Source organism: Semicossyphus pulcher, unplaced genomic scaffold (genome assembly GCF_022749685.1).
Source record: "Semicossyphus pulcher isolate SPU_LCO1_2020_fin unplaced genomic scaffold, fSemPul1.0.p SCAF_20, whole genome shotgun sequence".
Taxonomy (NCBI): Eukaryota; Metazoa; Chordata; class Actinopteri; order Labriformes; family Labridae; genus Semicossyphus; species Semicossyphus pulcher.
In genome coordinates, this window is record NW_027211694.1 from 19,037,950 (window position 1) to 19,051,456 (window position 13,507).

General features: G+C 43.1%; 1 protein-coding gene across 1 annotated transcript; it reads right to left on the reverse strand.

The window, feature by feature from the left end:
• Positions 1-2,091: 2,091 nt before the first annotated feature.
• On the reverse strand, positions 2,092-13,265 carry slc38a2 (solute carrier family 38 member 2). The gene is made up of 16 exons (XM_069670700.1): positions 12,957-13,265; positions 11,626-11,751; positions 11,453-11,534; positions 11,239-11,354; positions 9,485-9,558; positions 9,299-9,391; positions 8,792-8,867; positions 7,149-7,231; positions 6,884-6,942; positions 6,341-6,508; positions 6,152-6,231; positions 5,932-6,032; positions 4,853-4,977; positions 4,622-4,766; positions 4,434-4,531; positions 2,092-4,006 (listed from the first exon to the last, which is right to left on the reverse strand). The coding sequence occupies exons 2-16, from the start codon at positions 11,748-11,750 to the stop codon at positions 3,890-3,892; spliced, it is 1,542 nt and encodes a 513-aa protein (XP_069526801.1). The 5' UTR covers position 11,751; positions 12,957-13,265; the 3' UTR covers positions 2,092-3,889.
• Positions 13,266-13,507: the final 242 nt, after the last annotated feature.

Here is a 13,507-nt window from a genome sequence, read left to right on the forward strand (position 1 = left end):
CACGGCTTCATATGTTGCACAACACTACATCACCCTGTCTAAAATCAGGCTGCTAACACTGATGATCGATGTATGAATATGTCGTTTCTGACGGGTAAAAGGGAAACGAGTAGTCAAAATCTAGTATGTGGCTGACCACATTAGGTTATTGTGCGCTTTTGTGGGCAATGTGTTACAAGGACTGTTCTGGTGAGGCTGATGAAAACGTGTTTAAAAGCAGCGGAGGAGCAGCCCCGCCTACTCCCCCGAACAAAGCATCCAGAGCCTTATAGACGTTGAGTCGCGTCAGCGGAGGTACTCTATGCTCCATGATCCGCCATTGCGATGTCTCTACGGCTGTGAAAGTACCGTCAGTCAGTGACAGACAGACCCATGTGTAGGGTGGGGGGTAGGCAATTTTGGTGAAACGAGCAAGACTCGGCTTTAAACTCAAATTATCCAATCAGAAAAATGCAAAGCAAATCCCTTTTTTTCCCTTCTTTGTCAGAACCTTTGATGGATTCATTGAGAAGCTCTCCACAAATTTATATTTATATTTATAAAAAAGCATATCGTAGAAATTAACCACTCAAGTGTCAATTTAACTTGTACACAGATGTTGAATTACCTCTATTGACCACTAGGGAGCAGCGTTGTCCAGAGGAAAGTTACTTTAGGCTGCAGTCATGTTTAAAGCTATTTCCTGTCAGTCTGTACGTAGGGAATCAATACAACCCTTCAGTTAACACAGGGCCACTTTATTTATGCAGTAACCAATACCCTCTAAAAAATAATTGTTTTCTACAGTTAAAATATTTCCTTTCAAAAGGGTAAATTGAGAAGGAAGAAATATTCAGAGGTTGTCTAAAGCATTACGCTCTGTGCAGTTAATAATGCACTATGATCAGGGCTGTTAACTAACAGGTTAGAACATTAATGATGAGGTTAAAAAACAACCATTTTAAAAGGTTTTGAACTCACCAGCCACTTCATTAGGTACACCTGGAAAATCTAATGTAATCCAATACACCAGCTCAGCCTTAAGATTTGCCCTCATGTTGCCTGTAATGTACAGGCTTTTTTCTAAGCTGTCACAGAGGTGTTAATTCAATGATATTTCAGCAGCAAGGTCAGAACTGGTCATGCGGCTGTACTGGGCTGCATTATATTCATTATATAGCACCTTTTAAAAACAAGAGTTTACAAAGTGCTGCGACAAACGAGCAAAGCAGATCACAAAACCCAAACCCTGAAGGCAACAGGAGAACCCAAACAGCATGGCGAATAACCAAGGGGGCAAAAGAGGAGACAGAAAAGAAAAGGGAAGAGCAATAAAAAGCAGTCAAAGAGAATAAATGAAGCAGGAAGTTGAAACAATAAATAGAAATAAAAGATAGGAAATAAGCAAAGAACAGAAAGAAAAGCAATAAAGAGAGATAACATTGATGCAGATTATTATAGTAGAATTTGCGTTATGGACGGTGTCTCCGAGGCCACCTAGTGGCCATGTTCGGCAGAAATACAATTCTGAAAAGGATCTGACCAGACATACTGGTAGAACAGGTACACACCTACTCAAAGGCTTCCAGACCACTTGTTACTACTTGTCCTCATAAATCACCTGTTCTGCTCTGACAGAAATAAACAAACAAGAGACACTTAAAACATCAAGGCCATGTTGTTGTTTCTGTTTGATGCAATTAGACTTTAGTCAGAGGTTTGAGTATCTATATACCAGTGCTCTATAATCTTTTGTCTAATACGAGTAACAGTAATGTATAAGTTTAAATGCACACAGCTTTCTGAAATAATTTGTGTAAGTGTAAATGAACAAACTTTATGAAATGAATCCTCTGGTCATAAATTTAAGAGCATGTTTTCCTTAAAATCTAAACCATTCATACTTTTTCTAATAAAATGAGCCATTTTTGTTAATAACGCCCCCTAGTGGCCGCTGGTGTTGTTGACAAGCTCTCATAACCTGGTCAGAATCTGACCAATTTATAAGGAACAGGATACAAGACCAATTTATGTCCTCATAAACCACATTCACAAACTCTGGTGAGACAAAAAGAATCGTAAACAGGACACAAAGAGCACCAACAGTCCATGTCATAGAGTATCTTTGATTTTATTCGGACATTATTTACACGATATACATAGTGTTTCATTGAAACAAGAGTGTAACACTGGCGGGCAAAGCCCTCTTTGCTCCTGAGGTCATGAGATGGCTGACGTACTCTCCAACCAACGTGTGCGTAAAGACCATTTAGCTGATCCAGGTTTGTGTTCAGGGGCCAAAAAGGAAACGGACTGCAGCCGCTGTATCAGTGGCTTCCATATGTAACACAGATCAACACAGTAGGATATTTCAGTCAGTCTTAACAGAGATGAACAGCTGAAGCTCCAGTGTGTCGGAGCCGATTCAATATCACAAATTCACCAGCTTTGGGGTTTTTTGTTTTACAGCTCCAACGCATTATTGTAAAAAAAAAAAAGTTCAAACAAAACAAAGCGTATATACAGTTGAACTCAATAGATATATATACATATATATATACATACAATATTATATAAATATAGTAAAATAGATTAAATTACATTGATTTCACGGTCTTCCATAAATAGATGTTGGACAATAACAGTTCGGTGACGTGTTAAGTTAGTGTTGGAAGCACAGTGACACCGTCAAGATGACAGGTTCACGGCTCGACCGGAAACAAGCCCGCGCCGAGCTAACAACTTCTTCATTGTGAAACATTTTGAAAGCATAAAACGGCGCAAACGCACGTAAAAACACTCAAAACATTGTGACAGCGCTCTCCTTAGCTTTCTGTGTTGTCGTTTGGTTGTCGGCGTTCGAGAGCACACCGGACTTCTAGTTTTTAGGTTTTTTGCAAGTTTAACAGGTATATTACAACCACTGCATGTGGTCAGATTCAAAGTATTCTCCCATAAAGAAAAAATCTTTAAGTTTCCCCCTCCCCTGAGTGGGGACGAGGAACTCTCTAAGCAGTAGTGTCGTCGCTGCACACGCTGTTCCAACAAGATCTTCAGCAGGTTATAAAGAGTAAATACAGTTTCAGAAGAGTCCTCTCACGAGAGACTCTGCAGCTCCCAGTGTCGGGTTTGAAAGGCAGGTTCTGTTTACTTACACTATGTTTTACAAGGAAAAGCTGACACTATAAGCAAGGTCACAAAACCTTCGTACGAATACTGAATAGGCGGTGTGGTAAGCCTCGCCTGTGAAAACTGACAATCAATTTTTTTTCTCCACAAGTGTGCTGAACAGTAAGTGCTTTTAAATATACAAAGATGCTTTACAAATACATTTTTGGCAAAGTAAAAAAGAAAAAACAAAACAACAAATGTTGGAAGGAACTTAATCGTCCTTGAGGAGGATAAAACGTTCAAGTCTGTTGCCTCTTCTTGTCGTTCTTCACGAGATTCGAACACTTTTCTCAGCAGGATTTTGTCGTTGCCGAGCTCTGAGGTCACAGCCACACACACATAACACCGTACCTGAGTGTCAGCTGCTCTTTGAACTCTACCACTATGTCGTCTCTGATTTGAGGCACCTTCAAATATTTGTTTTAAGCTGTACCATAACTACAAAAAGAACATAAAAAATAAAAACGAGCAAAAACGATGAAAAAGATACGATAAAAAGAGAAACAAGTAAAACACCATCTTTGTGGCCTATAACAGCATACTGTACAAAGTTCGGATACATTCTCTTGGAATGGCATGGTTTGTCGCTCAGGAAGTCAAAGCCGAGCATCAAGTGAGTTCTTGTGTTTTTCTTTGTTTTACAATAAGTTTTCGATCTTTGTTGGTTGCGCGGTTGTAGCAGTCCAGCGCCGAGAGCCTCCTTCTCTCCTCGGCAGGACGCAGCAGGAGAGGTGGAGGTTTAGTGTCCGTCGGCGTGTGCGTCCGGGCTGGCGGAGGCGTTGTGGATCCAGTCCAGGATGATGAGGCTCATGCTGCCGATCATGACCACGAAGCCGCACAGCAGGAAGGCGGTGGCCTGGAGAGGGGAAACAATTCACATTTAGCTAACGCGGTAACGCTGAGCAGCTTTTGGTAAAATGCTTGTTCACTTTTTTGCCTCTTTCCATGCTGTTAAATATTAGCTACTTAGTTTAGCTGAAAAAAGTCGAGCAAACAACATCCAAATTGTTGTTTGTATCAAACAAACAAGATGTAACATCATGACGTCAGAGCTGCTAACCAAATGTTGGTCGTTTAATGGGGCCAAGCTAGCTGAGCTAACGGGCTACAGCTTCATGTCAAACTGACAGATATGATAGTCTCACCAAAACAGTTAACAAATCTAATATCCAAGATGCCTAACTGCTTCATTATGACTTTAACAGTCTAAAATGCCCCTAATGACTTTCTGGTGATATTCTAAGTCTCAAACATGGCTATAGATGTGAGGAGTAACTTCTTACCCCAATCTTTTGCACGGACTTCATGGACTCCTTCTTGACCAGTTTGATGTAGAAAGCCGAGGGCAGGATGAAGATGAGCATAGCAGCAGCAGAGGCGCCTGCGTGAGGGAAAGAAAATTCTCATGTTAGTCACATTAAGGTTTTTTATGGCGCTATTATACCTCTTTATCCACATGTAAGTCACCTACCGATGAAGCCAAAGATGTCCCTGATGGTGGGGACAAAGATGACCAGGGCGTTGGTGCCGGCCAGCAGGACCATAGTGATGATGGTGTGGCGGATCCAGCTGAATTCCTTTGAGGCGCACAGCAGCTGGTTGACAGAGGTACGAATCTACACAGAGAGACATGAGAGGTTAGCCTACATGATCTAGTAAACTCTTGGGACCTTAATAATTTGCGTTAAGCTTGATCTCTTACAGGGAAAAGCACCACGGGGACAGTGAGGGTGACGGCGGTCAGCACAGCCAGACGGACGATCAGCAGGAGCACGTCGGCCTTGTAGATCTTGGAGTAAGTGTGCAGCAGCTCAGGCTCAACGTGGACTGTGGAGACAGACAAAACAGAGCATTTAGAACCAAAGCCTGTACTCTTCAATAACTCAACATAAGACACTGAACTGAATAAGAACTGCATGAGATGTCATGTTAGCTGAAAGAAAAATGTGTGGAAAATGTGCTTTGCCTTTTTGTTCTAGGGCTAGTTAGCGAATGTTAGCATGCTAACAGCCAAACTAAGCCATGGTAAAGAAACTTTATTGGTAAGAAAAGTAACGCGCTAAAGTTTAGCATGTTAGCAATGCCGTCAAGAGCATGTTAGCTTGGCGAGGTTAGCAAAATAAGCTAAAAACACCAAACCAAACCGTCCTATATTTGGCTTAATTTACCGTTGCCTAATAAAGTGTTTGACCGTTTTTACTGTTGTAGTGTATTTCGCTCCCACCCACACATTCATAGTTTGTCTTAAAGATGTCAAACCTGCCAAGTAGGTCAGAACAAACATTGATGGTGATTTCTCAATCTCTACTCGCCCTGACGCACATAACAGCCAAAATCAGGTTCTGTCCAGACACAACGGTTATGGGAGTCTTTGCTCTCTCTTTGCTCGCTATCGCGCTCTTGTATAACAAGTTTGATGTTCCTGGAACGTTCCTCCCATGACAAACAGGAATACAAACACGGTGCCACATCGGCCAGTTGCAGCAGGTGTTTTTGTTCACAGTCTTGCGTAACAGGTCTGAGCTGAGCACTGTGTTCCAGGAGGGATATTTAATTTGTATCCGGAAGCTTCTTCCTCTTGACTTTGAAAGATTTATCTGCCCTAACAGTCAGGGACAGTGACCGCTTGTAAACCCACACCGGTGAGATGGATTTTTTTTCTGTGTTTAAAGAATTTTTGCACATTTTTGATGCCATATAATTTCCCTTAAACTGAACTGTAGCAAGAAACTCTCTGTCTGCCACCATATGTTAGGTAAATGTATTTTAATTGAGACTCACTGTTGAAGGTCAGATATCCGAAGAGAGCAGCCAGCAGGTACATGATGAACATTGCCAGGAAGGACACGTTAGCAACACCTTGCATCTTGCTGCGGGACCGGCTGTTTGGGCGGGAAAGTAAGGTATGCTTTATTAAAACACAGTTTTCAGACAAACTCGTGAGTTTGAAAATGTGATCAGCAGTGGTTTGTAGTTTGGGCGAACACGATGAAACACTCACTCTTTAAGCTCCTCGTACATGGGCAGGATGGCCGGGTGGCACACGAAGGCGAAGGTCAGGATGGGAACGGCGTAGACCGTCTGGAGAAACAACGCAACAAATTCAAAATCTACACCAAAATACCGCAAAAAATTGTCTTTTTATTACAAATTAGATTCTTGAAATCTTTTGCACGTCAACGAGCTTTACCTGAGAGTTGAAGACAAAGTATTTCGGCGTGCAAGCGTCCTCGCTGTAGTCCACGGCGGTAGTGTTCAGTTGGGGCAAAGTTGCGTTCAGCACTTTGCTGAACGTTTCGTTCAGAGCGTTGATGTCCTCGGGCAGAGGGCACGGGATCTGGAACTTCTTGATGATAACCTTCAAGGCGAGACAACACATTTAGGGCTAAATTCGCAAACAGTTTGGGCATATATTCAGTTGATCTTTACATTTGTTTGTATTCTTCTTGTCAAAACTAGAAGAAAAAAATTCAATATCTGAAACATTCTAAGGCTACCTCAGTTGCAGCCAAGTTAATTCATTATTTTAGCGTGTCCCAGTGTTTGAATACTCTAGCTAATTGTATTTGTCAAATAATAGATCCTACTCTTCTACTGTGCTGGAAGGAGGGAAGCCACTGATTTCACGTAAATGATTAAATTGGTTCAAGACTCATCCGGTGTGCAGGAGTGTGTGTGTCAGTGTGTGTGTGTGTGTGTGAGATGACTGAGGAAACAGGTGGCTTTTACTCACCACAATCAGAAAGAACACCATACACAGCAGAGACAAACCACTGGTGTATCCAAGGTAACCTGATGGGGGGAAACGAAACACAACATGAGCTGCTGTTTTTATTTTATGTGGGGTTTTTGTTTTGAGGCTTTTGTCACATCATTCAGAGCTTTGAACTAAGACTTTTGAAGTCTTACACACATGAATCACTACTTCTTTACCAGATATACATCTGATTTAACAACACACACACACACACACACACACACACACACACACTTCTTACCCAAGTTCCTGAGCAGCGATAGGGGCAGGATAATGAGGACCGTCACTATCAGCACCAGGTAGTCCCCGTTAGTGTACCATTCTCTGAAACGCAACAGGACAGAAAACTATGTTAGAAAAAATACTCAATTATTAACCAGGGGTTTGGTTGGCAGTATCTTTTTGTCATCTTTTTTAAGACGCACCAGTGTTTTTGACATGTTTTTAGCCTTTATTTCAATATATACATTCGCTTTGATTTACTGCCTCGCACTGAGAGTAAGTCGACCCCTCATTTCAAACACATCTTTTATATCTGCATCTTCAGGCCTGATCAAACCCTTCAGCTGCCGCTCTGACACCGCCTGTCAAGTCAAAGCTTTACCAACATCAACATGTCAAGCTGACTCGAACTGAACGACTGCATCGCCCTCACAAATAGATTCAACAAAGCCGCACAGAGAAGCCGAACCGCATCAATTTTTCAAACTTGAAGAGAGGTCGCGGTGAGCTCATCCCGAGCTCTGTCTCGATGCGGCACCGGCGGCTGCTTCTTCTAAAAGGACTCTTTGAAGGGGGGGCCGCACTCAGAGACTAAGCACTGTCCGTCCCCTTTAAAAGAGCCCCCACCCTTTCCTCCCTTTCTCCTCAAACAGACACTTGAAAAACAACCGGCAGCCATTTTGCTTGATGTGCCACTTCACCTCGAGTGCCTCTGCCAGCCGTTCCTGCTCTCTTTGTACACCTCATTTAGAAATATCTGTTCTGTCAAGAGGTGTTTTTTTATTGCTTCTAATCACATTCATTAATTTACCAAACTCGTAAAAATGTAAACAATTAAGTTACATTTATTCTGCGTTAAATGCAGCAAGATTTTCATGCTGTTTTTTTTCTGCGAAGAATCCACGTCACATATAAAAACCAAAGAAACATCGAGTAGTGATTATAATAAAACCCTAATTGCTGCGTCCTGGTTTGCTAAATTTAAAGCTGCACTGTGGAGTTTTTAACCACTACGGGAGCTGTGCAATGTTTTTATGAGAGGGCCCCTCTTTTGTAAACAAAGCTTTTGTTTGTTTACAAGGAAACCCTGCAGGGCCCCTTTAAAGATCAGCCATCTTAAAACCACTTTGACTGTTGGACACGAGGACAGAGACACCTTTGTTTTAAATTTCAAGACCTGAGTTTTACAGTGATGATCACAAAGATTTTCATGTAAATAAATGTCTGTTAAGTCTCTATCGCTGAATGAGGTAACACAATGAAAACACAAAAAAAAAAACACAATTTGCAAGCCAGCAGTGGTTGGTCTGCCAGAGAGGGTAGGCGGAGCTAAGCGGCTGCTTTTCCGCTCTCTGCAAGTGTTGCGAGTAAACAGTAATCTACTATGGCTGAACAAACAAAGAAAAGATCGATGACTACAGATACAACTTCAAAAATAGTCAAAATCCGAAAATTCAACGCTCAGATGAAGCAAACAGTCTAAAAAGGAAAACGACCGTCAGCCAGGAAAATCAAGAGTTACAACCGGAGCCAACCGTGGACGTCACACATGAGACACTGTCTGGATATCTGGGAAGTGTGCTCCCGAAATTTATCGCCATAGGTGGCGCCAAAGAGAACAAACTGACAACTTTAAAGTTAATAAAACTTTCTGTAACTCACCCGTTGCTGTTTCCAACAAAAGACTGGATGACGATGGGCAGCTCGTATTTGACGATGTAGAGGTAGCTCGACATGGCTGTGAAGAAGAATAAAACTGCACTGAGTACATTCCACTTGTAAAAAAAAAAAGAAAAAAAAAAGGCGCCGTCATGCCTAGAAGGGAACTCCACTACAAAACAGTGAAGTTACACAATGTTACAATGTCTAAGTTTAGTGAGGGGCTGAGTGTTTCCAATGAAAGAAAAAAACACATGCTTGTGGAATGACTCAAGTTTTTACTGGAAGCTTCTCTACGTTCCAAACACACACACAAACTGGTTTCCATCCAAGATTCCTGTTTTCCCTTCTCTCTTTTTTTCCCCCTCTCATGCAGTACGTTAAGACACAGAGCAACAGTGTTTTACTTCGTGGAATAAACACATGGATAAATATAGAGAAGTAGTTCAATTATAGTTACATAACACGTAAAAAATAAGTTTTGTTTGTGGCTAAAAATGCCTCCCTCACCTCCGATGTTTTGCATGGTGATTGAGATGGAAGCGGCGAGCTTTCCTGGCATCCCGAAGGCTTTGTAACCGAGCTGCTCGTACACCAGTGCACCTGGAGGAAATACACAAAGAGGAAGATTAGCATTCAGATAGATGTGAAGGCGCTATTGGGAAGTTTTGATACATGCCTCTCTGACGGACTCACCTCCTTCGTTAGCCGTTTTCAGCAGCAAGTGGACAGAATATAAGGAGAAGATGGCGACGGCCACGAGGAGAATCCTGTAAACAGACAAGAGGGATATTTAGCTGATTGCTGATTTACGACAAGGTTCAAACTGTTGCTGGTCGTTGCTGACGTGCTTCTTGTTTCATGCTCTGATCTTTAGAATGAACACTTGTATTAAACATGTGCTTTAAAGGCCAATTCAATGTCAAACGTATTTCCCCAACGGTGGTAAACATATGCATGTCTAGCTAACGTGAAGGTCACCCACTCCCCTGCGCGACGGATTACCCTTGTAATGTCTATGGAAGAATCTGCCTGCAGGTACAAATGATTACACCTGTTCCTGCTGCCTTTAAGGACTCAACATGCACATTTTTTTTGGATTCATTGCAAGAAAGATTCTCAGCCATCAGAGAATATCGACCCGGTTGACTTTAAGACCCAAGAGTCTGCAGCTTTTCACGACTAAGTCGGTAAAAATCATCCAATGTGACCAGAACCTGCATTTTCCCACATTTTCCCTGCCTGTTCAGCAAAGACCTTGAATGCAGCATTGGTCTGCAGGTTCGGTGAGTCCCGAGCAGCATCAGCGGGGCTGCAGAGGACGAAAGGTTTCCCTGTGCGGGATCCTCTTAGCAACCTTGGGACGCTGCAGAGCCAGCACAGTGCGTCTGGGTATTAATAATCCAGGTGAAAATTAATCTCCTGCACATTTGAGACCCGCGCTACACGTTACCCTCCTGCTGTTTAAAGCCTCTGACATCATTATATCTTATCACTTTGTACGCTGCGACTCTACAAATATATGCTTTAGATGACCTCTACAGGGAGGTCATGTTGTGTTCTGCTGGAGGTTACGTATCTTTTTCATGGGCTGTTTCTGCTGAGGTGACGAGCTTCAGACAGTGTTTTGTAATCTCTCACTTCCCGCACATGTTGGGCTCCGATTTGTTGGCCGCCGGCTGACAGTGAGCCACGCTGTGAGCTCCATTCATGAGCATACGTCGGCTCTCAGTTTACGTAACTGTGGCCCAAATGCAGTGGGATTAGCTCGGCTAAGCTGCTTCCTCACGCCGCTCCCTGCCTTTGTAAAGTGACATCTACAACTGCCACTTCCTGTCACATCCGACTGTGGGAACCTTTTGTCATATTCTGACTGTGTTACAAAAAAAGACACCAAAATAATGAGGTGCTGGCTCCATGGTAACAACACCTTTTGCCTCTTAAGTTTTCCTTATGTGGGAAGGTGGTGGAGAAGGGATATAAAAGGGCTCACATACGCTGCAAAAGTGCAAATACAATTTCTAGAGCGTAATCTGAAATTGCACTGGATAACCAGTTGGGGGAGCTGTTTTAAAAACCCTTAATTTGCCTTTTCCTCCTTCCCAAAAATGAGCCCTCTCTCCTCAGTTTTATCTAGAGCAAACACGATAGCGGGTACATAAACTGCGGCAACGAGCATTAGTAAACTTTCGACCCCGACGTAATCTGTCGCTGCTCAGGGTCGCACACAAACACACAGCTGGCAGAGCTGAGTACATCATGACACGCAGCCTTGACGCAACAGACAAAACCGCACCTGCGAGATTATGAAACAAAACTTTGTCCAGCCCGAGAAGCAGCTTTCCTTCACTTTGAAACTCTCCCTCCTGTTTGACTTTTACTTCAAGATCTGCCTTTCTCTAAATCCTGAATCTTGCCTTTTTATTACCAGCGACAAAGCTGTTACTTACACAAACAGGGCAATTCCAGTGTTGGCCATAGCGTAGGACAGACCCAGGATGCCACTGCCCATGATGGCGTTCCCCAGGTTGAAGACAGACATGCCGAAGGAGGCATTGCCCTGGTGCTGTAGACAAAGGAGGCAATCACAGAGAGGAAATAAGGACACAATAACAAACGTTACTGAAGAAGACAAAAGAGGTTCGGAATAAGAGAAGCTCTTACGTATTCAGTCTCGTACTTCTTCTTGCCCAGGTTGTGTTCAGGAAGGAAATTTTGACTCTCTGCGTCATTGTCAGAGTATTGGCTTTAAAAGAAAAAAAAAGAGAATTTAGAGTTTAATCTTCAGATTTTTGTGTTTATTTTGTGTTCAGACACATTTTTCGAGCCTCTCTCACCCGCCCAGTGGGACCTTCTTTGGACAGTCCTGGTAGGTGTAGTCATTGCTGTTGGTGCTGCTGCTGTCTTCCTCAGGGGAGATGTTGAAACGGCTCATCTCTGTTTTGGCAGTCGGCTGTTTCATACTGAACAATTCAGAGCAGAAAAAAGAGCCAAGGTTATAATTTATTACGCATTCCTGCTCCCTGCGTCATGCCAACGCGCCCCAGCCTTTATTTCATTTCTAGACCTGCGCGTTCACGTTTCCTTTAGAATAATCAATATTGTAGTGAGGAGGCGCGCGCCGCAGCCTGCTCATGCATCATGTGACTACTCTATGGAGGGGGGCGGAGGATTCGAAGAGGGAGGGGGGAGGGGGGAGGGTGGATTGGGGGCTGACGCACCGGCAGTGGAAAAATACCAGACCGGCATCCACCCGACATCACCTCAGCCCCGCTGAATGATAAAAACCGCAGTACGCGCCGCTGAGTTTGCGCACATTTCTATTTCATATCAGTGAAAAAAAGTGAATTTAAAACAGGGTGTGTCAGCGTATTGTTACACAGACAGAATACTCTTTAAACACTTATGTAATAGAAAACAGTGTAAGAAAGCTTTATGTGGATTTTTTAAATCTGACATTCTTTTAAAATATCACATTTTTCACTTGGCTGAGCTGTGCGCACATGTAGATCCACAAAGAGTCCACAAGGCGTAACCCCAGATCCATTTAATGACATTATTTCCATGGCCGGCTCCAATGGAAACAATGGCACGTGTTGTCTCGTTATGGGCATGGCTCTCCATTTTGCGCAGAGGCTCGCGCTCTGAATCAACACAGATTATGATGAGAGTCTTTTCAAATTACGCACACAGAGAAACCGGTTTACATTTGTGCCCTTTTCATTCAGCTTGTGTTTATTTATCTGTGAGGCAGTGACACATCCCTGATCCACATCCAGACACGAGTCCGGCACTGCAGCATCACTGTCACGCATTATTTATTTATTTATTTGGACCAAGACTGACCTGGTAAGAAAGAACGCCTCAGGCCTTTCAGAACGGACATTTCTGGCTCTTTATGAAAGAGAGCCACACGTTAAATATGGCTCACAGTAATGGAAATACTTTCCACACCGACTAATTAGCCCAAACTTGCTTGTAACGCATCTACTTTTAATTAAGTGACATTCAAAATAGAATTAACAACGACAGTTAATGAGGTAATTGTGTAAAAATAGGAAACCAGATTGGGTAGGATGTTGGCATCCTGGAAGAATACAGTTCTCTTTCATAGACTGAGCCGCCCACATACTCAGAGGTGTAAATCAGAAGATGCCGGTGTTCTTACCTTATGAGATGTGGCAGGATGCCTGTAAAATCCTTTCAGACAAGAAAGAAACAGCAAAAATCCGGACGATTTCTTCACAAAATCCGCCTGATCCTTGAGTGTACTTTTGGCTGAATATGAATGAATTGAAAAACGAACGGAGACGCCTATTTACCAAACAGGATCTGACTCAAACGGCAGCTGTAACAACTCAAGAAATAAATAAAAGTACTGTTAGAACAAACCGACCCGCGCGTAACAACCGAAAGAATTTAGATTTATTTCTATTGAAACCCAAAATTCCCAGAGATGCGATGCGCTCGGAGGGAAGACCCAGTTCTGCTGGAGGAGGGGTGGGGACTCACCCTTTTATAAAGATGAGCATTGCATCAGCCTGGATCTAGGGAGGAAGAGAGGACGAGGGGAGGCGGGGTAGAGAGAGAGAGAGCAGCGGGAGGAGGAGGAGTGTCTGAGCTGTCCCTATTTGGATGGAGGGAGGTGGAGACTCTTTACGCACAGCAGCGAATGGTTTGTATACAAACAGAGCGATGACCCAGAGACCCTGGAACACC

What these genes read in the sequence shown, in the direction of transcription:
- slc38a2 (XM_069670700.1), bottom strand. Translation starts at nt 11,750, where the DNA reads ATGAAACAGCCGACTGCCAAAACAGAGATGAGCCGTTTCAACATCTCC. An exon ending in AGAAGTACGAGACTGAATAC is followed by an intron (nt 11,355 to 11,452) that starts GTAAGAGCTTCT and finishes CTTTGTCTACAG; the next exon opens with CACCAGGGCAATGCCTCCTT. An exon ending in GGACATCTTTGGCTTCATCG is followed by an intron (nt 4,532 to 4,621) that starts GTAGGTGACTTA and finishes TCCCTCACGCAG; the next exon opens with GCGCCTCTGCTGCTGCTATG.